This window comes from Pieris napi, chromosome 20 (assembly GCF_905475465.1).
Source record: "Pieris napi chromosome 20, ilPieNapi1.2, whole genome shotgun sequence".
Lineage (NCBI taxonomy): Eukaryota > Metazoa > Arthropoda > Insecta > Lepidoptera > Pieridae > Pieris > Pieris napi.
The window spans coordinates 2,089,998-2,116,131 of record NC_062253.1 but is presented as its reverse complement, the minus strand read 5'-3'; the positions used below and the strand labels follow the sequence as shown (position 1 = coordinate 2,116,131).

General features: G+C 34.4%; 1 protein-coding gene across 1 annotated transcript; it reads right to left on the bottom strand.

Moving 5' to 3' along the window:
* Positions 1 to 1,752: 1,752 nt before the first annotated feature.
* On the bottom strand, positions 1,753 to 20,203 carry LOC125059543 (CCAAT/enhancer-binding protein). Its single transcript, XM_047664003.1, has 2 exons — positions 19,182 to 20,203; positions 1,753 to 3,494 (listed from the first exon to the last, which is right to left on the bottom strand). Exon 1 carries the CDS (start codon positions 20,040 to 20,042, stop codon positions 19,188 to 19,190), a length of 855 nt encoding a protein of 284 aa, XP_047519959.1. The 5' UTR covers positions 20,043 to 20,203; the 3' UTR covers positions 1,753 to 3,494; positions 19,182 to 19,187.
* Between the last annotated feature and the right edge of the window lie 5,931 nt (positions 20,204 to 26,134).

The following is a 26,134-nucleotide window of genomic DNA, read 5'->3' as shown; positions in this document are numbered from 1 at the left end:
ATGTGTCAAAATAACCCAATCCGCGCTAACAGTTGTCCCACTTAACTGAGCCAGTTAAAAATAACCGGCATTCCGTCAACTTGCCAAGCGTTTAACCCTGGTTTGTTCGGGGTACTGACCTGATATTACATAGTAGTGATCTAACGTAAAACTCTTTTAGACATTTAAGAGTCAGAATGGAGTGCCGGGTCTTTTAATATTAATAGGCAATTGTTTATAATTTCTTTCATAGACAAAATTCATTCTTCGTATCTACAATCAAACCATAGACAAGGAATTTCTACCATTTTGTGCTTCCTTAATTGTCGCTTGACGTTCTCTTTACAGGCAATTTTATTCATATTATATCATAACCATACTTGGTGCTTAGGATTTCCTGGACTCGCTCTCCAGGTTCTGAAGATGAAGTATCCATATTGAGAGTCTATTTTTTCCGAAGAGTCTCTTTTGGTACGGCAATTTTTATTTTTTAAATACTTTATGAACCCAACACATATTAAGGGAAACTTCTACCTAAAGGACGACTCGGATGATACCATCTGGACCTCATCAGCTCATATGAGAAATTACCTCAAATAATTTTATTTATACATACACCCCTTTTTCTCGAAGGAGTAGGCGGATCACGGATCTCCACTTACCTCTCTCATCACTTTCATAACTTGTCCCTTCTCTGGTACGTCCTGGATTTGGTCAAGGTATGTCCCACGAGGCCTGCCCAAGCCGACCACCACCCATGGTTGCCTTGTATATCCTACTTATTAACCGCTACTCATTCCTTCTACATTTTATAGAAGGGGAAAATGGACGGAGGCTCACATAATTATAGCGCCGCCCATGGACACTCTCAATGCCAGAGGGTTCGCAAGTTCGTTGCAGTTTTAAGAATTGGTACGCTCTCGAAGGACCCTAAGTCGAATTAGTTCGGAAATACTTCAGTGGCCAACTGGTTTCACCAGAAACGCTCAGTTGAAACGACGGAACGAGGTGATACATGGCCAAACCTCCTAAGCATTCCCTTTTGTATCCTTCTCACAACGTCCTCTTTTGAACCACAATTATCTCGTTAATATATTTGTATTATATATAGATGATCTACTTTGCGTTAACAGTGCCACCCTTGACCGCTTGGCAGAAGTGCGCGTGATTCATTGCAAATTCACTCTGTCAGAAGAACGATTTAATTAAAAATATAATATAAAAAATTTCAAAGTCAAATGCGTATCCTTTTGTATCTGATTTTATTTTATTAATTGTCTTCTAATTTTAGACAAGGTGATCAGCCATCTGTGCCTGACATACGTTGTTAATGATTAAATCTATTCTTCCCTTAGGAATAGAAACTATTGGACCGTGGGGTTCAAGTGCACAGGCGTTAATTAAAGATTTAAATAGGCGTCTGGTAGGTAGTACCGGCGACCCCAGAGCTGGTGCTTTCCTCAAAGAATAAGTATCGCAATACAGCGAGGATATGTTGCCAGCGTTAAAGGTACACTAACACAGGGACCAAACTTTTTCAATATGTTTTAATTTTCTTTTTATTATTACTTTGGACCAATTCGAGTATTTTTACTTATTCCTTGAAGTCTGAGCAAGGTTTTTATGGAGAGAAAAATCTAAAAACTAGTTTTCTTTTTCTTGTCTACGCAAACAGTCTCTATGCGGAAGCATAACAAAATTATCCATATATATAACAAAATCATATTAGGGCGAAACGAAGTTCGCGGACAGTTTATAAATAAAACCATGTTGTATATTAAATAAATTTATTTTAATTGCACCTATAACATCAATCGCAAATATTGTCAAACATTATCAAGGCCGTCAATATTTCTTAGAAAAAAGTTTTCAAGCAAAAATATACAAAACAGAACAAGATGGAAAACAAGTCTTTGGCTCTGAAAAAAGAAAAAAAAACAAACGTAGCACCATTTCGATAAAAGATAGAATAAAAATAACAAATTGCGTCATTATCTGTGTAATTAAATAATATAAATAAAATTGATTTCAACCACAGACTGCATTCACAACTGTCAAAGGTATTATGGTTCCCACAGATAATGACGCACGGAAAATGCAAAGGGAGAAACTTTGTTTCTTTTAGGCCTTCTCACACAGCATACCATATTCATTAAAAATAAAAACACGATCGTTTATAAAAATCTATGTATACTTAAGTAGTGAAAATATATTCTTAATAATCCTCTAAGTATATTTTTACAATGAATAAGAATATATAACTCGGGACGGATTTCCTTTACAACTATTTTTTATAAGTAGGTTCATTCACACACTAATTGTTCAAAGCACCATTAGTGCGTGGTGTAAAAACACCTTTTGACAATAGCGTACATGTCTATTCTAACATTTGTAGGATCAGTATGGTAACCATTTGTTTCGAAACCCGTTTATAAATCACCATTTCTTACATTATTTTCAACTTATTGGTATTAAATCAGTGTATATAATAGCAGCCTCTAACTTATGTAATATGTTCCTAACCCGTGATTCAAATATAGCGTTGATAATTGATATTGTAGTACATAGATACAAGCAAAAATAGATAGATTTACTATACTCTGTGTAATGTGTCAACGCTTATATAAACAATTTCTTGTACTTATCATCCGGGAGTGCCCAGACCGTGTTTTTATTAACCTACACTAATTAAACGACATTTTAAAGGTACTCTTTAGGAATAAACATTTTAGTAAACAACAAAATATCTTACCCCAAAATTACTCTTATTTGTATATTTACATTAAGTCACGTCAAAATCTTCGATACAATGTCAGTCGTAAGCCGTCACGTATAAAATTTACGACATAAATCGTAATTAGGATTTTATTAACAAAGACAAATTATATACAACCAATTTACATAATAATTACAATTATTCTAAATAACTAATTACAGAAATGTACCAATGTTTGAGCGACGCTAGCGGCATCTAGTTTTTGACAGTCTTTATCTAATTTAAAAGACTGATTTAATGATATGACAGTCTTTATCCAATGTAAAAGACTGATTTATAATGAAATGAATTTACGCTTATATTTAAGGTTTTTGAGACCCCAATGGCAGTGATCTGTTGTGTGTACTATAAAAAATTTAAAGAACTTTTATAGATATAATAAATTAGATCGACAAATCTTTAGTTAAACAGAGTATATTGTCAAAATTTGGCAGTTTCAATACATATTAAAAAAGTGAAAACAATTAATAGTAAATATTGTCGTTTATATATTTCTTATGTTCTTAGATATTATATACTTAAATCGGTGATACTTGATATTTGAGATCACTATCGTGTAAGACCGATTCTCTGCATTTTATGAAAATATTATATCAAAAGTTTCAATGTATATATAGTATGATTTAAGTTCAAAATGGAACGTGGTATTCATAAAATGCAGACAAAGTTAATCACAAAATAAATTTGCTAACTAAAACCTAATAACATCGTGTCACGGATCCTCTCTGATTTCTTTAATCTGAAACAAAAAAGGATTTATTAATAACAAATAGTATTTATGCTTATTACGTCTTATTTAGGCAACAAGAATTATATATGTATATTCAAACATTCATTCATTCTTTCAAAAAAATATATTTATAGCTTAACTAGAAACATTTTAACTTAACTAGAAACATTTTAACTTAACTAGAAACATCTGAGCTTAGGGTAAGGTTGAGAAACATAGCGCTAAGTACTCAAAATAATAAAGACACTCTCATACCAGAGTCAGTTCTAAATAAAGTAAATGTCTAAACCTAGATTTATAGATAAAAACTCGACTGAATAAACAAAAAATTACCATCTAAATCTATGGTAAATTGTATCTCAAATAAAACTCTGTGCATACGAGTGGAAGAAAGTGTGTCAAAACCAAACGAATCATTGGCAACCGGATACGACAAATAAGGATATTAAAGCTCGGATGTTCATGTAACTTATTTGAAAGTGTTCAGTTATAGCTTTTTCGTAATACTTAAAAACTAATTAAGAATTTATATTGAAGGTTTCTTACATAGCACCCCTAATAGGCACGCGTTTACTTACTAAACGTGTTGGATGTTTATTTGAACTTTATTGGAATCTTCTTCATAATCTTTATTACTAAAGGACATGGCTGTCTTGAAAAGCCACACCACTCTATCCTCCGCGTGTCTTAGAGTATTAGGGATTGAGAATTGTCTTTATTTGGTCAGACCAACGAGTAGGCTATCGGCCCCGACTTCTACTGCCATCACTCCCTACCATTACCAACTAGTCGAGACTATTCGGTTAGACAATATGGCCAAAGTAGCTATGCACCCGTTTGTATATGATAGTGTTGGTTTTTAGTTGTTCGAATGGTGTTATTGATTTTGTAGACAATGGCAGCCATTTTTTATAAAGTTTTCATAGTCTATGTTGTGACCACAGAACGTCAGAAATTCAATACCAAAAACAAAATTAAAGGCACTGATTTAACGTAGCAGTTGCATATAGTAGTTTTGGTAAGTTGAAAATTACAAAATGAATATTTTGGTACAAGTTCGGCAGTTAAAACGTAGCAGTAAAGTAAACAAAAACGAGTCGTAAATAATTAAAAAAGGGGCAGTTACGAGTGAGCTATTCTAAACCTAACCTAAAACTGCCGAACTATTTATCAAACTGCCGAACTATTTATCAAACTGCCCATTCCAGCATTCTTACCGGCCATCTATTTACTAGGCTGCTTGCGTATTTAGGGTAACATTGTAAGAGAAATAACTGGCCAATTGTATTTGCAACTGAAATATTAGTTCCCTAATGGTCACATTTAAATGCATACCATTTCAAGAACATTCAAAAACCTAATTTATAGGGCAAGCACAAACTGTGTTAGTAAGACAAGTTACATAACGCGGAAGAACTTTCACATTTGCGCAAGAGTTGCATAAGCCCAGAGACTCAATGTTCATAGTTATGCAACAATTTTTGGCGGTTAAACTCAAATGCTATAGAAAGTGGGACGTGCGAAGCTGCTACTAGTTCAAGTTGATGTAATCACTTTGAAATTGGAATTTTGGGTCCGCATTTGGCGGTATTATGTCAATGCCTAGTTTTGACAAATAACACGAGGTTAATAGATTTTTACTTCCTTACTCTCTGGTTAAGCACCACAGATTTCGGTCAAATAGAATTACTTTATAAAAGGTCGATTAGATTTTTTAATAAGTGCTTCATTACTTGTGACATTTGACATTCGACAAGTATAGTTTGACAATTACATCTTTGTTTATGGTATGGGTATGTCAATTTCTTTACCATACGTGTTTGAGTCCGTGCTTGTACTAATGCAGAGTTTTGCGAGACGTTGGATCAGTTGTTCATCAATTTTTAGCCTTACTAACAAAAGACTAAGAGCAGTGTTGGCCTAGTGGCTTCAGCGTGCGACTCTCATCCCTGAGGTCGTAGGTTCGATCCCCGGCTGTGCACCAATAGACTTCTATATGCGCAATTAACATTCGCTCGAAAGGTGAAGGAAAACATCGTGAGGAAACCGACATGTCTAAGACCCAAAAAGTCGACGGCGTGTGTCAGGCATAGGAGGCTGATCACCTACTTTCCTATTAGATTGAAAAAAAATGATCATGAAACAGATTCATGAGGCCCAGACCTAAAGAGGTTGTAGCGCCACTGATTTATTTTTGAACAAAACACTAACTTGCTTCTAAATATAATAGTAATAATTCAAACGTGGAGGAATTCAAACCAAATACTATACAGTTTTAGTACTGAAAAATATTGACTTGTGTAAACATTTGTTAAGGAAATGAACTATGTAGAACAGGCGGAAAATAATTACCGACTCAAATAAAATATTTCCTCAAATGTTCCCTTTGGAGTAGAGACTCTTGGGCCGTGGTTCAAGTGCACAGGCGCTAATTAAAGATTTAAGTTGGTGATTTACCGGTGACCCCAGAGCTGGTGCTTTCCTCGCTCAACGAATAAGTACTGCAATACAACGTGTAAATAGCTTAGACGTACACTGCCACAGGGACCAAATTTATCAATTTTAAATTATTACGTAGGTTAAGAATATTGTTAATACTGTATATTTGTGTGTTGGAAACAAATAAATAATAATAATGTTTTGCAAATACAGGGGTCTAGGCTCAGAATACGATTTTGTCCCATTCGGTGTCGAGACCCTTGGTCCGTGGGGTCCTAGCGCTTTAAGGCTTTTTAAAGAAATTTCAAAAAGGTTAGTCGACATCACAGGAGACCGAAGATCTGGCAGCTACCTCGGACAAAGAATTAGTCTAGCAATTCAAAGGGGGAACGCTGCCAGTATCTTCGGAACCTTGCCTAAAGGGACTCCTTTTAATGATATATTTTAGTTTATGTTAAGTTTAGTTATTTATTTCAGTGTATATTATTTTATTATTATAAGTATTTAATTAATTTTTTAATTGTATAGCAATAAAGTGTTAATTTTTAATAAATAATTCATCTTTATATACTTATCAAAGCTTGTCTAATTAAATACATTTAGATAATGAGCATACTAGTTTTATGGTGAGTGACATTTATCAAAATTTGGTGCAGCAGAGTGCATTGCCTTCTCACAGTGCATTGACCTTAATTCACTTATTTTTTATGGCGCTCTAGCGAACTTTGGGAGATTTTTCGTTATACGATGTTATTAATACTATATTACGAACACAGGTAGTGTTTGTGTTAGTATTTATTGTTGGTAGCTGATTCTATTATAAATATTTTTAATTGCATAGAAAATACACGGAGATTTGTACGATTTGTTTCAAACGTTAACTTAAAAAATATTGGATTTTTTTTTTATCTCAACGAAACATTTATTTTCAAAACAGGGTTTATACAAAGTTAAGTAATTTTAATTTACTTTTAAACAACAATCTATACCCAAATTACTGTTCGTTTGTCTCACTAAAACTCGAGAATGGCTGGAGCGATTTAGCTAATTTTGATCTTGAAATATTTATGGAAGTTCAGGGAATGTTTAAATTTTTTAATATAATAAGTAGCGTAAGCGTAAAAATAGATGAATAAATGTTCCAATAAAATTCGTTTCTAGCTTCAAAATATTTGATGTTTTGAATGTCTTTTGTTTTTTTTAGTTTTATATTTCTTCAGGTTTGTAATTAAACTTCTCCTAAACAAGTTCAAGTGGATTTACAAATCGTTCAGATAGTTTCCAATTGGACAATTCTTCGTTTGTTTTTTTTAAGCGTCATTTAAATTTTAAATGATGCATATATAAGACGCGGGTAAAGGTGGTTTTCGGTTCCGCTAACTATAAATTAATTTCGGCATAGATATTCTAGCTACTGATATTATAGACCTTGTGACTCTATGACAATTCTGTTATCTATGATTTTAGAGTTTAATTCAGACTGAATTCGTTCATAATAATCAAACAAAAAGTGCATTACATAAGTGATGACATTGCACGCGGGATCAACGCAAGTGACGTAAGCACTAAATGTGGGACAAGTAAAAAAAGAACGCCACACCTTCACACACACACGCGCGTAGTGAAAGTGCGTGCGCGCATCAAACCGTGAGCATTCGGCGCATGTTCGGCGTGTTGATTGCACGTAATATTTGACATATCTTTTATTGAAGAACAGATTTCAGCTCATAATTTTTCTCCTCTTTACAATATTTAAAATAACAAAATTACTTTAGTAACATTTATTTTCGACACACCTTAGGGTAACTAACTCTAAATAGAAACTTGGAGTAGTAATAAGACTCCCGTATAATCTCGAAAACTAAGCCCTGGTACCCAAAAAAACATACATGTATAGTGTATAATGTATATGTTCATAAAATATGTAATATGTATATTTAATAAAATGTTCATGTTCAGAAAACTGTAGCCAAGATACAAAGCGTGGTTTACTATTATGCTAATTTAAAAAACAATGGCGCTATCACTTTTAGGTCTGGGCCTCAGATTTATCCTTCCGGAAAAAATGTCAAAAATTTTCAAAATACAGAAGACAGGCAAGAACCAGAGCGTGGTTTACTATGATGCCAGTTGAAACTGGCGCTACCTTTTAGTTCTGGGCCTCAGATATGTTTTTCTTAATCGGGTTCCTAATAAGCCAGTATATATAACCTGTGCCTGAAATGGCGACTTTTTGGGTCTAAATCGACTCACAATGTTCCGTTTGTTATAAGTCCAAGCACAGCCTCTCGAATCTTCTACCTCAGGTATGACACACACACGACTGTGTGCGACTGCACACATACAAGGCCAGTCTCTTTATAAAGCCAGTTAAAATTATAAATATTTCCAAAAGTTCCTATTATAATACAAACAATAAATTTCAAGGTGTCACAACATTGAGGAAAAGGCTTGTTCTTGTTGTTTCAAAGGCTTCGCGGCGGAATCACGTTGGACCTAACGTGCATTTATATTTGAAATTCCAAATTATTATTAGCTTTCACAAATAATAACAACATTAATGACAATTTGAAAATTAGACGACTCATTGGTTGGTTGGTTAGTACCCCTGACTGCGAATCCATGGGTTCGATCCCCGGCTGAGACGAACATCGATGTGATGAGCATTTGGTGTTGTGCTTAGGTCTTGGGTGTTTAAATATTTATTTATATGTCTATCTATCTATAATATGTATGTATATCCGTTGCCTAGTACCCATAACACAAGCTATACCAGCTTAGCATGGGACTAGGTCAATTGGTGTGAATTGTCTTTTTGTCATTAAAAAAAATTACGAAGTTTCCAGTCGTAAACTATTACTAAATTGTTTAACTAGTTTTATTTCCCCGTTGCTCCAAGTTAAGACAATTATGGGTCTCATCCATCAGAAGTGATAGATGCCTCTAAGCCCTAAAACAGAAGTGGCAATGGGCGGGGCATATAGCAAAAAGCACAAATAAAGACAACTAAGGAAGAAGGAGAAAAGGGCGCTCCAAAAAAAGGTGCATAGATAATAGAAACGGTATCAGGAAGTGAATTGAGAAAGATTATTTTATTTTTATTTATTTATTTACACTTCGTTGCATATAGAAGAAACACAATACATAAAAATTATAAGGGATGCAACGGGCGGCCTTATCGCTAATAAGCGATCTCTTCCAGGCAACCCTAGTTAAGAGAAAAACTAAAAAAAAAAAGAAACATGATGCGTGCGAGAAGTGCAGAATCCTCAATCTAAAGTAATACAAAAAAAATATTAATAACAAACTAAAAACTTATATATATATATTATATATATATATATATATATAATATTAAATTTGGAAAGAAAAGAGAAAATTTGGAAAAATCTGGAGAAAGGGTTCCCATCGACGTTACTGAAGGTAGCTAGGATATAGGATACATACGATAACAAGAAAATGAATCAAATCTAATCTGTATATAACGTTTTGGTAATGGTTGAAAATTACACGGGCTTTTATTATTATTACATTCATGTCCTGCGACAAGGGTCCACCAGAAACAAGTATCGGTTCGGGCATTTCACGACCTTCAATACTGATGATGGAGTAACGTAACCTCCCTCTTCAACACAGCGTAAATACAATTTGATAAAACGGGATGAAACTATTTTAGTCGAAAGGTACAGGTCATATTGTACAGACAAGATGAAAATTAAACGTGGGAAGACCACAAAAACGTTGGGCTGATATCATAAAGGTTTCTGGGGAGAAATGGTAAGAAAATCGAAATGGAAAGCGCAGGAGGACTTTAGTTTAAAACGAAGTAATGGAAATAACGTAACGTTGACTTATTGTAACTAGCAATAAGTTTTATATGGAATTATTATTATTTTGTTAGCTGGGGAGTACGTATATGAATAACTTGGAGGAATAGTCGTGGTCACAATTATTGAATTGTTTTTATTTATTAATTTAAAGCAGCGGTTAAATAGGCATCTCCAATAGGCTTAACTGACGTAACATCAACTAGGATTGTGGACAAACGACTGTCCAGTTCTGTATTAAAAAAACTTTTTAACAGAGATCAAGTCAATCCCCATATCAAGTAGGGATATGTAGGGCGCGTGTTGATAGCACTGACACAGTTACCGTATCGATAAACAAACAAACAAACGTAGATATATCGATTGAGAAGAACTCTGGTTTTACTGATTTATATCAGTAATCGCGGATTTTACAAATTTTTAGCTAACAATAACAATTTTAATCAAGATAAATACTGAATGATACACAAATCAGTGTTGGCCTGGCTTCAGCATGTGACTCTGTGGTCGTAGGTTCGATCCCCGGATGCACACCAATGGACTATATGCGCATTTAACATTCGCTTGAATGGTAAAGAAAAACATCGTGAGAAAAACCGCCCTAGACCCAAAAAGTCGACATGAGTCAGGCATAGAAGTCCGATCCTCTTGCCTATACGATTGACACATGATCATGAAACAGATACAAAAATCTCAGGCCCAGATCAAAAAGGTTTAAGTGTTGTTTTTTTGTGTTTATCGCGTTCATACAGAAAGACGCCAGGGAACTTTTACTATGAATTATCGTTTATTTAAACTAAATCAGTCTTCAAGCAATCTCTCGTCTCTTACTGGGTAATTATTGCTGGAAAGAGACACTACACAAGAGACTTATTCGATTAGTTGCATTGCATTTATTTAATATCTAAATAAATAGAAAAAATCATTTTTGTAAAGTAAACTAGCGGACCCGGCAAACGTTGTTTTGCCATGTTTATTATTTCTAGGTAACATTTTTGTAGTTCAATAAAAGTAACTGTCTACTATAATAAAAAATAGGGGTTAATCGAAGAGGGGTGAAAATTATGGGTTGTGTGTATTTTTGTATAAAATAAAAATAATAATTAAGAGGTGGACTACGGGGATGAAAAATAAAGGTTGTCCGATTCGCAGACCTAACCGATGTGCACACAAAATTAACGAAAATCACTCGAGCCATTTCAGTGGAGTTTATTAGAGCGTTTTTAGATTTAAAAAAATCACAAAATTACCCCAATAACATTTATAAACTAATTATTATTATGTAAACTTAAAGAATATTGTATTGGTCCCGTGAGGTTGAGGTATGGGTCCGCTTTGTATTTCTTGTCAAAAACATAGCTGACATACGAGTCATAGTTCGCGCTATCTTGTCTCTGAACCTTGTCTATGACTTTCTCTTTTGAGGTTACATATCAGTTATAAGTCCCTGGTAGATTTTCGTAAAATTAAGTTTCAAAAGCTTTTATTTGAAGCTTTATCTAGTAGATCCCTTCTCTACGCAGTATAAAAAATAGCATTAAAATGTCAGTTATTGTATGAATCACTATCCGGTACTTTAGATACAGCGTACTTGAGATAACTGCACGCTGGGAAAATAGTTAAACTATATAGGGCTGTCAGTTTTCTAAGACGAATGTTTTGTGTGAACCCTTGTTGTAGTATGAATAATAAAAAAAGGACTTTACTCTATAGTCTAAGTCTAAAACGTTTAATTAATCATGGTGAAGGAAAATGTCTTGAGAAAACACGCATTTTTATATAACAGGGGGCAAACGGGCAGAAGGCTCACCAGATGTACCCGAGGGCTCGCGAGGTCGTTGCCGACCTTCTAGAAGGTGGTATCCTCTTTAAAGGACCCTAAATCTGCCCTAAATGTGTCTGCCCCGTGCCCTATTTATCAATGGGGTAACGATTTAGACGTCTGCGGATGACAAATACGCCATGAAACGCTTTAAACGATAAATTCATGTGCGAATCACAATAGTTATTAATTTAGTTAAATTTGACTGACCATTTGATAAGGAACCGGAAGTATGATTGCCTTGAACGATATAATATTTTACACAATTAGGGAATTCGTTCGATTCGTTTAAATAATAGATAAATTTGACTAGGATTTTCATAGACAATTTTATTTTGGAAGACCTCGCTCATTATTTAATACATAATGAAGAACGTGGTAATTACTTATATTAAGTGAACATTATTCATGTAAAGCATATACTGCACTCAACTTGAAACGATCACAAACAACCTACATGAGTTTAGAGATGAAGTTTTGTTAGTAATAGAAAGAATAGATCAATAAGAAAGAATAGAAGAAACATAAGAGATTGAGTAAAGTTCAATAATCAATAAGATAAGAAGGGAATCAGGAGAAAGAGTTTAGTAAAGTTCAGAATAGATCAATAGGAATAGAAGGGGCAGGAGAGAGATTTAGTGAAGCTCAGAATAGATCAAGAGGAATAGAAGGAGCAGGAGAGAGATTTAGTAAAGCTCAGAATAGATCAATAAGAATAGAAAGAGAAAGTGAGAGATTGTGTAAAGCTCAGAATGGATCAATAGGAATAGAAGGGACAGGAGAGAGATCGAGTGAAGCTCAGAATAGACCAATAAGAATAGAAGGAGCAGGAGAGCGATGGTGTAAAGCTCAGAATAGATCAATAAGAATAGACGGGCAGAACGGGCCTCTCGTTGAAGAAAACGGCATATTTCAAATACAAAAATCGACAACAGACAAAAATGATCAAAGAAATTGTTGCAATCTGAGGCCCCTAAGGGTTGTACTGAATTATTATTCAAAATCTGAATCTTAAGTAAGAATAATTTTGATGAATAAAAATATTGTTTGTGTCACGTTTTGCGGTCCGTTGGGTAAGCGTAAGGCCAACAACGTGATAACAAAATTTCCCTAGTATTGGTCACGTTACAAGATTTTTCTAAAAGTTTCAATATTTCCATTTGTTTTATTTATAATTATGTTTATTTTGAATTATTTGTTCGCAGGAAATCGGCTTACACTTTAAATCATCTCAACTGTATTTTAAAAACAAATAATATTGTTAATACTTGGTTAAAATAGAGGTAAGTTTAATTGGCCCCTATTGACAAAAAGCGTACAATACTCGGCCGATTTCCCCAAAACTTTCCAACAGCCTACTCGACTCCTGCGCAGATGTTATGCAACACAGCGCCGTACATAATTTTATTACTTGGGTATATTAACGGTTTAAAGATTTAAAAAAAATCATAAGCAAAACTGATTAAAAAGTTTTTATATATTCTATCTATAGCTATTTAAAGGGTGATTAAATTCGTGCCCATGTGCACCGAGCTATTCCAAGGTTGCAGCGGAAATTCCACTCAAAACATCGGGGGCGGTGCATTAATCAAAAAACATTATATTCTAAGGTAAGTAAAGTCCATGGAAAGTGAAAACAAAGCACGTGATTGATTCTAGCTGGTTCTTGCGTGGCGATCGTTTGACATACATTCCGTACAGGTTGCGAAACGGTGCGTGGGCGCTGTCTGGCACCGCGGTCATTTCTTGTAAGCCAGCGGAAAGGCGCTTTATGAATCAAAGACAAAGTAGATTTGAGATAATAGATAGGTACTTTTTAAATTCCTAAAATGAAGTTATTTGTGTTTGTCTTTATTTTTTGTTTAATTAATAAACAATTTTGTTTTTCAGTAACTGCTGTTTAACATTTATAAATTTAATTAATAGACAATTACAACAAATTGAAAAAGTTTGGTCCCTGTGTGTTAATGCTGGCAGCAATTGAGCGAGGAAAGCATCAGCTTAGGGGTCACCGGTACTATCTATCGCCAAGAGTCTACTCCAAAGGGAATAAAAGTTGAAGGAATTCTTTTCTAACTCTAAGCAAAGATTTAGCGCTGAAAATCGTTTATAATATAGCGATGGAAGCGCTGTGTTGTACGAATTTATTGCTTGGTTTGTTTGTTTAATTGCTGGAAAAGCATCACTAGCACTTTTTACGTCCATCAAGTGTTACAGATCAATGCCCCGTGAAGGTTCATTTCCTAACGATATAATTGCAGTATTTCATATGTTAGCTGTATTTTAAATACATAGTAATTTACTAGATAATGTAAATACAGCGTGTTTGGACTTGCGACTTGATCATAAAGTCTGTAACTTCTAATAGAGTACGCGATTCCGAATTCATTTGTATGTTTTTGTACTCCAAGGTTACGGATATAAGGAGAACAACGTCAAAAACGTTTGAATACACGACTTTCAGGTTTTTGAGACACAGAACACACACAATCGCGCGTTTATCACATTTAAATAAAATAATATATTTCTCTTTATTGCATACACTCATCCAAAACACAAAAGGTATATTCACGAAAAAAAGTGAAAGCTCCACGCACACCTACACAACGCACGCACACAATGACAACAATTTGGCTGAATCATCAGTTGTCGGGTTAATTTCGAATAAACCAAACTATCCTAGATATTATTATCGTATATATATATATTTAAAACAAAAAAAGATGCTTTCGATGCATTTTCATAAAAAAACAACAATGGGTCGGTTGATTTCATATCATGGCAGGTACCAGGAACTTATAAGATCAAGCAGGTATTTCAATTCATATAAATGCCTAAATATACAGATGCTTTTTTAATAAAACTCACCATACGTTTTATAAAAAAGGTGACTATTAGAGAAAATAATTTATACATTTATTACCCGCTATCATTATTTAAATGCCAGCAGCATATAAATGAATATCAAATTATATAATCGTATTATGCATTTACTGCAAAAAATTTATTGAAATGCGATATCGAAGGTGTGTCGTATTTAAAAGGAAGTTTAAATTATGTTGAAAATATATATAATTATGTAAGCAAAATTGGGAATAAGTTTCATACAATTATTTTTACATAGCCCGGTTTTAATGGGAAAATTGTGTCTATATGTCTAGGGTAAGATACTACCTACTTGTTCTTATAAGTTTCTGGTACTTGCTATTATATTTTAATACTGTTTTTTTAATATCCTTTATTAATAAAACTGTTAAATAACTAATAAAAACGTTTGCGAAAAAAAAGCTATATTTGCTTAATACAATCTAAATGTTTTTTATTTGATACTAAAAGTAAATTTATCCCATAACGTAATAAATAAACTTTCACCTGTAATCTTTATTGAACAGAAGTCAAGCGAAATTAACTTTTATAATTAAATATATCTCAGGGTAATTTTAGAACACTATTATTAGCGTTAAATCAATCAAAAATATCGAAATTACTTTTTCATCAGTCCGATATTTTCGTAACAATTCTTTTGCTGTTTAAATGCTACCTATGTAATTTTGTCTTTGATTACCATTTATATATTTTGGATTTATTATTAGTACTATTATTAAATTAATTAATAAATTACATCGTTTGACAAATGAGGAATAACTGATTCTATTAATGTTCTTACAGTGTACATAAATTGTTAATATATATTTTACCGTAAAGTACAATATATAAGTGTCGCAATACAGGGATGAAATGCTGCCAGCGTAGGTACACTGCCACAGAGACCAAACTTTTTTTTTAAAATTTTCTATTAATTAATTTGTTTGTTGGAAATAAATAGTTATATTTATTAATTAAATAGATATATTTTAAGATCTAGCGCTTCCGGTTTTATACGATTTTCTAACTTAGAAATCATTTAAGATGAGAGAATTTCAACTAAGGATACGTTAAAAGTAATGTAGGCATATCAGCTGTATCTAGGACAGCCAGCGAAAATTTTTAACTCTCCCAAGCTAATAAGCACCGTGTGTATAGGGCGTACGGTTTATTTTCCATTGCATAATGTGAAGCGAAAATGAAAGTTATATGCCGTTTTGCACGGACAAATTTCAATACGAAATTCACGATTCCTTTGCTTTGTGTGGTAGGTCGGATGTAAATACGGATTTCGTATGTTTCGGACGAATTTCAGGTCATTCATATTGGAGAAGACTAACATGACTTTACTAGCTGGTATCATTTTTATGATTAAGTTAGTAATAATAATAATATAATCTTTATTTATTTCTCACAAAAACTTAGCACATAAACAAGTGACAGTTATATACTATAAATAAATAATTGTCTTACTTCTGTTTAGGGAAAAAGCTAGTTTGTGTGAGACTGATGCCTGCTAAAGGTAAGAGTACCTGTGTTACAGGTCATCAGGCCTCCACCACTTCGGATCGACAGAAGGTCTTATATAGTAGAGAAAAATCTAGTGAGAATAAACAATCAATATTTCAATACTTATAGGAATACAAATATAAGGGAACCACAAGGGGTATGTGTGTATGCGTAAATTATGTGTATGTGTGTGTGCCTGTGTATGTTTTATTACTTAAGTGTTAATCTAATAAAATCTAATCTAAAAAGTTAGTGGCTGAATAAAGACGTAAGATTCAGAAGAAGTCAATTGGATTTTGATGTACACGAGTCCATAGTACGGGCTAAGTCTCGTTCAAAAACTAGAGAATATTTAGCAAAAGTTAGGTTGCCTGTTTAAATTTTTAACTGTAAAACTTAAAACTGTATTATACATTAACTTATATTTTTAACTTTGTTTCAATATCTAATCTTTTACGGGTTTTTTAGATTGCGTTATTTAATAATTTATTAACTAATCAAAGTTTCTGTTCAAAATATAATTAAACAGATTTTTTATAGAACAAGAAGCAAATGTGAGAGGAGGGCTCGAGTGCGTTGCCGTCCTAAGTCGAATTGGTTCGGAAATACTTCAGTGAAAAGTACTTATATAATAATATCATCGGAAATCGAATTTATATACAAAGCAAAAATTTCGCTTGACGTCAAATATTCCTGAAATTGTAAGCAAATACAAGAAATTTAAAACGAAAAATGGTGTCAAGTTAACAACGTGAACCGAGTCACGTTTCCTTTTCAAAAGTTTGGTGTTAAGTTAGTCACTTTTCCGCGCGATTTCATCATTTGAACAATGTGTATTTATAGATTTAGTCCTAAGTAAAAATTTGGATTTTGATATTAGAAATTGTATGACTATTTTTGTCGTATTTACTTATGTAATTTGGTTAATTATTGATAGTTTTATTTTTACCTTCGTTATGAGTACCTAGATTCGACTCCTGAGAAAAAATTGCCGACTTTTTATCTTGCTTGTCTGCCCCGCGTTTCTTTTGTTTTTCTTAGTAACGATTTGAGTTACTCACGCTATAATATTTATAATAAACATCTGATACGAACACGTGGTAAAAACATTGGAACGTGAGGAAAATGACTCAAGTTATTCTAAAAATACTGGGAATAAAAAAGGGTTGCTTTGGCCATTTTTATTACTGTTTTGGAAATGTATTGACACACCCCTGCCCCCGAAAGAAGGGGTCCTCACTAGAATCATTAAGAGATTGGGTACCAGGTAATCTCAAACCAGAGGCTTTTGGGTATTAATTAGTATCGTGGCTATACACAAATCGGTTTAATGAAAAATGACTTTATCAACCGAAGGAAAGGACCATGAGCGCCACTGGTCTTTTATACATATATATGTTAACGTAAAATTTTAAAAACCGTTAGATTGTAATCTATCTCGCGAGATTATAAACTGTCGAAAGATTGTGAACCTCAGCGTACTGCTTACAATTTAACGTATTATTATTCGGTAGATTGTACTACACTAACTTAGTTATCATTCAAACTTCTTTGGTCAATTACAGATTAATTTTACTTCCCAACAATTTCATATAACTACCGAATAATAATACCTTAAATTGTAAGCAGTTCGTTGAGGTTCACAATCTTTCGACAGTTTACAATCTCGCGAGATATATTACAATCTAACGGTGTTTACAATTTTACGGTGACATATATATATATCACATACAACCGCTAGAACCTTTTTAGGCCTGAGCCTCAAATTTCTGTGTTAGTTCCGTAATCATTTCTAATAGGCGAAGTGATCAACCCTCTGACTTCTTAGTCTAACACATTTTTGACTTTCTATGGGCGAGCGAAAGATGTACAGCCGAGGATCGAACCTACGCCCCACCGATGAGCCGCACGATCACTAGGCCAATACTGCTCTGATTGACTTAAATATTACTTTGTATTGGGAGTGAAATGTTGTATAAAACCGCGCCATTTTTAAATGCAAAAGACGTGGTCACGTGAGACAATTTTCGGTCGAAGTCCGTTTTCATTTGTTTTCACCTTGTATCTATTGCGCACTTTTTATGTTAGCCAGGTGAACCATAACACTTCTTTAGGGTTAAAAACACAATAGATCGTAACTGATAAGACAATATACACATATATAATATAATATATATTATATATATACGTGTATATTGTTTTTGTGTCAAGTGTATTTTTGAGTCAATTCTATTTTTGTATAGCATTTTTATTAAAACTTCTTTAGCTTAATTAGATTTAATAAAAATATATATATTTTGAGCTTTAGGCCTTTATTTTAATATCCATTAATAAAGTTTCGATTATACATGTTAATTCAACCTAATTTACAATTTCTGATTTATTCTTAATGAATGATAATGTTCGTCCATTACTCATTGCGTTTAATTATTTCGTGTCATTTAACCAAATTATTGTCATTTGGTTATTAATACTAGGAAGTTTAATATATATGTTACTTTAATCGCTTTTTAGACTCGAACTCAAAATATAGTGAACGTCAACAGAAAAGATGTGAAATTGATTCTAAATTTACATTTACTACCAGTTCGCAAGTCAGAGCGTAGAGCGGGCAAGAAGAACTGGCAAGAAACTTTCCGCCACTCTATTTGACAAGTTTTGAGTCATATAAATTGTTTGAACTGGAGCAAATTAATCCCAAGTATTAGGATCATTTAAATAATCGTCAAATTCATTAAAGCTTTATTGATTAATTTACGATTAACGAGAGTTTTTAATTTATTCAGTGATAATTGTCTAATTTCGCTTGGGAGTTTGTTGTAAAAAAACTAATATAATTTCTATATAGAGTGGTTTATCTTCTAGAGCCTGGTTAGTCGTACGCGACATAAAACAGTCCAAAGTTAAAACAAAAAAGAATATACGTCAAATATTTAAATTCTATTTTAGAACTTGTATAAGCTATTTAATAAGTTTGTTATTTTTATAATAAATATATTAGATTTCACGAGAATTTAAATAAATAATTTAACCTGCAAATAAAATTCTGAAAGCCAATTTAAATGTGTATTGATATATTTCAATACACGAATTACATACAAATAAATATGTCGCAGTCATAAACATTGCATAACGTCCCATAAAATCAAATCCTTTTCCGATTTACGACTCTCACACACATGCGTCCCGCACACATGCAAACCACACTCACACCGACACAGCGCACACACTCACCTATGGTCAGAGCGTGTGATCCGGCGCATGCGGCGCTCCTAGCTGCAGCATCGACCTGCACAGTTCCGTGATCTCTGGGTGATTCAGATTTATCAGATGAACGTACATTTGTTTGTGCAAACTTAACTCCCCAGTGACGGCCTCTAGCCTCTTTAACAAAGCATCCTTTTCCCTTAATAAGGTTTTAACTTTTTCTTCCACCTCTCTAGAACGCACTTTGGCCTTTTCGCGTGATTTTCGCACTGCAATATTATTGCGTTCCCTTCGTCTTCTGTACTCATCAGTACCTTTATCTAGGCCTTTTCCAGACGAGCGTCTCGGAGGGGGCGGTTTGTGCTTTAACAAAGGTGGTAGGAGTGGAGCTCCTAGTGGTGGTAAGGGAGTAAATCCACCCCCATACGGTCCACTTACACCTACTGGCGGTTGAGGATTGTACTGTCCGGTATACTGGGCACAAGTAACAGATCTTCTGAAGTCGTGTGGTTCCGGGGGCTCTTCCTTAATTGGCGGTGCTTGTTCGTGTGAATTGGGTTGAACTGGGGCAGCGTATGACGCACCGGAATGCACCGGCTGCGGCATATATGCTAAGGTAGTTCGCGCGAAGGGCCTCTGTTGGGGTGATCGCCCTCCCGGAAGGATTTCCTGGAAGAGGGCCATCGTTTCCTCTCCGCGGAACTGGTCCTCGATGAGGTGTTGTAGGTCCAAACTGATTTCCTGTTCATTGAGATCGGAGTCTAGGTGCCTGGGGTCTAAGTCTGGCGGTTGGTAGTTGTTACGTTTGTCGTCGTTAGTCTTCTTGAGGTCTGGTTGTGGCGGCGGCGGCGGTGCGCCGGCCGCGTCGTACATTTGCGGTGATTCCATACCGCCCGGGCCGATCGGCCCAGCGGTTCCGTTTCGAGTATCCACTTCAGAGCACTAAAGGATCACTAAAGCACATGCGGGTCGCGTGGCGTATCACTCGCGGTACCGGCTAGTACGTGTGTTCGCTCCGGCGTTCGGGCGCTGACTGAGCGCGCGCGCAAGGTTGTCCGGAAGGAAGCTGTAACTGAAAGTTTACAAGTAAAAGTTTAAGCGTCGCGCACACAGCCAAGCGTTGATTCATGATTTTTCATAAGGCCGGTTTGATGGGCCTTAATTTTACGCATTTAATGTCACGTCAGGACTTAGAATTTTTACCTTAATTTTATGAACGGTAATTGAAGCTTTCTCACAAGTCCTTATAAAATTTCGCACCAAAAAAAATTACGTAAATAAAAATACAGTTTTTATTAAATAAATTAAATATAATTCGGTGCGTAAAAATGCTAATGAAGAATAATTAAAGGCTTATATTAAAAGAAAGTTGTGATTTTTAATTAAGAAAAATAATTTAGCGAAATTTCACGATAATTATATTTTACTTAACTTAAGTTTAAATGAGCATAACTACAGTTAGTAGTTAAAATTATTTATTAAATAATATTTACAGATATATCGAGAATTTAAAAAAAAATACTCTTGCAGGCTACAGAATTTAAAATAAAATAAAATTCTTAAACACTTTAAATTCGATAGATTTTATTTATTTAAACTAAATAAATATAGTAACATGAATTAGTAGGGATGCAATGGGCGGCCTTATCACTAACACGCGATCTCTTCCAGGCAACTCTAGTAAGGCAAATAACATAAAAATATATTTTTTAAGGGTATTTATTCAAGGCCAAAGGGTTCGCGTGTGTGTCCGGCCTAAAATTATTAAACGTGACCAAATCCAGCAATAATCTATTTCGTGAATTTTTGTATATAATTTATAAAAACAATGTATTTAGAACGATACAATTTTAGTAATAAAAAAAATAATTTTAAATTTCTCATTAATAAAAAAAAATTTTAAAATAAAAAAAAAACCCCAATGACGAAATAATAACGTAAAATAATTCGATCGCTATCAATTCGATTGCACGTGTATTCGTGTCCCATCTCGATTCATCGATTACAAATAACGATGTGAATGATAACGAGTTCGTGCCGATAAAGATAGCTCTTATCGGTTCACCGTAGGGGTGTATGTTTTTATATCAGTCACTGAACGGAGATCTGCAATTTTTTGAACCGGGAACGACTTAAAAAAAAGGTCCCATAATACTGAATCATTTTTCTAATAGGCTTGAAAGTGTCTGACACACGCCCGGGTGTCCTGTAGGAGTGTACTTAGTATTAATAAGTGTAATAAATGTAATGTAAGTTTATGCTCCAAAAAATCGACTAACTGCTTTGCTATTTTTCATTCGTAATTTTATGTACTAAATGCATACTGTATCGAAAACGACACAACATATTTTTTATAAAATAAAGTGTAAAAAACATGACGTATAGTTTTTTTTTCCTGGAATAAACGTCTAATTTACTATAATATATATTTTTTCCAATAAAAAGTACACCATCATGCATTTAAGGGTTAAAGGGGGGCATGGTAAATCTATTGGTGATTAGGGTTAAGAGGCACGGTCAAGCACTTTGCCCGGCAACGCACTCGCGAGCCTGGCATTGAGTGTCCATGGGCGGCAGTGAGTGAGCCTCCTGCCCGTTTGCCCCCTGTTCTATAAAAAAAAACCTAGGCGTTTAGTTTTGTACAAGTTCAAACGCACTTCTTTAAGGTCGGCAGGTCTCTTACTAGTACTACACTATTGGAAGATTATGTAAGTTTAATTATTTTTTAAAAAAAATTATTTCAAAACTGTCTCATTTATTCCTTTCTGTTTTCTATAAAAAGATTTGCGTAAGAGAAAATTTCGTATCTGTATTTAATGACAAACAACGCCATCTATGTGAAAAAAACGGCACGAAAATCGATAAATATGCTTTGTTCACATTTTCTTTCAAATCATTCTTACGTGCAAAAAATGCTATAAAATGACCCAATTCAGGTGTCTGATGTTTATGTGATATTTGATTTTTATATCTCTGGTACTTATAACAATGAAATACTGGACCAAATCATGTTTAATTACTAGCGGGGTTTTAGTATAAGCAGACTCGGCCAAGCGTTGCTGTGGCTAAGGTTTTTGTTATATTACATAGTCAACTATTCAAGGGAAACGAAAGGAGAACACCAGTCATGGGGACCACCATGCTTTTTGGTGGCTATGCCATTAAATTGTTGTGTATGTGAAACGTTGGTACTTTCAACACAGCGCCATCTGTTAGAATTGTGTCAAATAATAAACAAATAATTAGCAATAAAATTATATTGCGGGTATAAATTGAGATATAAGCTATTCTATCATTTAAGTTAGATCAAACTGCACACGGTGTGCAAATTTGATGGAAATCACTTAAGTTGATTAGGAGTCCATAGCGGACAAACAACTTGACGCGTAATTTAAACTATTTCTAAGTAACTTTTTGTCAAAAAATCTCCGCTCTTTTGATGTTGATATCTGGTGCAGGAAGGTAGGTGCTGCTGTTCTGCCAACATATCTTCAAGTCTAACCAGTGTCTGGAATGCCCCAGTACCTAAAGTCGAAACATTTTATATATCGTTATTCGAAATATCTTTGTAAGCGCGTTTCAGAGTCATCGCCATAGCTGTAGTAATGGCTAACGTGAAATTTTTGATTATTTCCCTTTGGGCAGGGCTATTCGTATTCGTTTATATTGAGGTGGGTAGGTTTTTGTGTTTAGCTCCATACATATCGTAAAACAAAATATGATGGTAAGTATATTGCCAGTCCTCGTTTTAGGTCTGAGAACTGGCAGTGGCGCTACAACCTATTTCGTTCTGAGCCTCATATTTCTGTATCTGCTCCATGATCATTTCAATTTAATACGCAAGTAGGTGATCATTCTCCTGTCTGGCTCATGACGATTTTTTGGGTATAAGGCAAGCCGGTTTCCTCACGATGTTTTCCTTCACCGTTCGAGCGAATGTTAAAGTCCATTGCTGCTGGGGATCGAATGTACGATCACAAGGATAATAGTCGCACGCTGAAGCCACTAGGACAATACTGTTCATAAGTTAAGTGAACACTTATGAACAGCACATGCGAGCGAGTAAACCAAAAATTTGGCGATTAAAAAGAGTGGCGGAGATTTTATTGCCAGTTCTTCTCTTCCGTTTTACGCCCTTGATTTGAGAACTGGCGGTAAATGTAAAATTAGAAGCATTTAATGTATATTGCTTTTTTGACGTTCAAGTGTACAATGTGTTACCTCTATGAATAAATGATTCTTGACTTTTGACTTCTGGTAATGTGAGTGCCCATGGGCGGCGGTATTACCATCAGGTGAGCCTCCTATTACATAAAAAAAGTGAATTTAGAGAAATCGCGTGTATACTATACAAAAATACTATATCGAAGCTTAAAAGTTTGAATCCGATTGTTTGGCCCAAAAAATCGGTGCAGAACAGCAACTTAAATCGACTTTGATTATTTTTGGTTAGTTTTTTTTAATTCGTTTTTTACAGCCATAGGTTAACAAAAATATATTTGGACTATTGTCTACAAGATTAAGGTATCGGGGATTATTAGCATGATGAATTCTTTGTTCTAGTAAACCGTTTATAGACGGTGAGACCTAGTAACCACCCGTGGTGGGGGTAGTGAGAGGAATGATGCAACGCGCTGGTTAAAAGGCGAACCTCATTTTGGCACGTTTGTCATAATAATAAAAGCCTTTTATTTTAGATTTTTACACTCACAGACATTTATATATCTATCTCTTTCTTTTAGGTGTGCCCTTTTTTGGCAAAGGCCTCCTCTGAATCTCGCCATTCCTCTTTGCACTGTGCCACTCTCTTCCACAAACCTGTTTCCTTTCCTAATTTGTTATATCCACCTTCTCAGTGGTCTTCCTCTTTTCCTTGTACCTTGGTCACCAGTTTAGTACTTCCTTGCTCCACTTTTCACGTTTGTCATATTATACGACAAATATATCGACGTAGGAAAGCATATTTGCTGTAAGTAGACAAAATACCTAAAGTGACTTTTTCCTGCCATTAGAATCAGAAAAAAAAGCTGCATCGAATGAACCGGGTCCTGTGTCTCTACGGTGAAAAAAAAATTACATACGCCGTTGAAAACGCCCGTACTTATATTTTTTTTAGCAAGATTAAATGTTGTATGTAGACCAAAATCTAGTCATTTCAGACATTTTGTACTTACAGCAAAAGAAAAACTGCATTTTTTTCTTTACAAATACTTACTTCTTCCCATTTATAAACTTAACGCTACTTACAGCATTTCAGCGGCGTGTGATTTTTACATTTGTTTACTTACAGCAAGTTTAGGGAACCTACAGTTTTAGTTTTTTTTTACCATTTACGACATTTTATTTCAACCAAACATTACATTACCAAATGACCCACTGCATTTCTAGATCTAATCATAATTATAAACACTAAACAGCTAATCTTACATGTTGAATTGCAATTGAAAGTACCCAAATACATAAATTTACTGCATACAGCATATTTACCGCCTGTAAATTGATAATATTTCCGCGCGTTCATTTTTCTTCCTTAGTTACAGCGTTTTAAAGGTTTGTGATTTAAAAAACTGTTTGCTGTAACTAGCCAAACACGTACTTATAGTAACTTTGGATAAAAAGTTTACATTGCAAATGGTGACTAGCAGTTAAATAAATATATGTTTCAAAAATGGTAGCAATATCATGGATAGGTCAGACACTATTAATTTTTTTCCGAAATTAATAAAGTTTTTTGGCTCTGGTGAACAATTGCAATATGTCTACTTACAGCAAATGTGCTTTCCTACGTCGATATATTATACTAGCTGCCCCCGCGAACTTCGTTTCTCCTAAATGTGATTTTACTTAGCCTACCAGATTAGTACATACCAACATGGAACATTTTGCTATGCTACCCCAGAAATTGTTCGTTTTTCTGGAATGAAAACATTTAGGTTTTTCTGCGAACCTCAGAGTCATAAGATTTTAATTAACAAATAAAAAATAGGGGTTGATCGTAGAGGGGTGAAAATTTGGGGTACATACAACCCAATTTAGGGTACATTTTTTAGTGGTACATTATAAAAAATATAAAAAGTAAAATTTCGTCCAAAAAACGAAAATAAAATGTTAGAGGTGGACAACCCTTATCACTCAGAGGTATGAAAAATAGACAGTAGACGATTCTCAGACCTACTGAATATGCTTTTAAAATTTGATAAAAATCGGTCAAGCCGTTTCGATGATGACATGATAATTTTATATATAAGATACAAAAGTCAAAGCTAACTTTATTTAGCTAAATAGCTGTTTTTAAAATCAAACGTGTAGATCCTTTTGCGAATGTGTGTGTGGAATCGACTTCCGATGGGAGTCATCCTTGGGAGATACAACCTCCAATTAATGAATATACTCCTCCCTCAAAGGCTACCGACCGCACATAAATAGATATAGATATACATGTGTAAAAGATAAGTTGTAACAGACTTAAAATATTTTATAACCATTAATCCAAGTCACCAATTAACTTTATATCACTGTATTGGTTTAATCAAAAGTGCCGATATGAGTTGCGCATAAGTTTCAATGAGTGGGTAAGTAGGCAAACGACAGCAGAAAGTTGTTGGTAACAGTGACGCAACGCCCGCGCCGGTAACCCAGTCACCGCAACCGACTGCGGACTAAAATGAGAAGAACCGTATTCGTTTTAACGGAGCGTTTTAAGGCAGTTTTTGCCGCGCGTAGAACCAGCTATCTGAAGCATTGCCGAACCAAGAGGAATCAGTCAAAAGTCAAAATCATTTATTCATATAATTCAATGTACACTTATTATGAAGGTCAAAAAAGAAATACATATTAAATGCTTCTAATTTTATATTTACTGCCAAAGAGAAGAACTGCCAATAAACTCTCCGCCACTCTTTTTAATCGCCAAGATTTTTGTTTTACCAAATGTTTGTAAAGAGCTGCACCCATTACAGCATGTTCCACATGACTTCACC

Bases quoted from the DNA above. Each gene is read 5' to 3' on its own strand.
- LOC125059543 (XM_047664003.1), bottom strand. From the start codon at position 20,042: ATGGAATCACCGCAAATGTACGACGCGGCCGGCGCACCGCCGCCGCCG.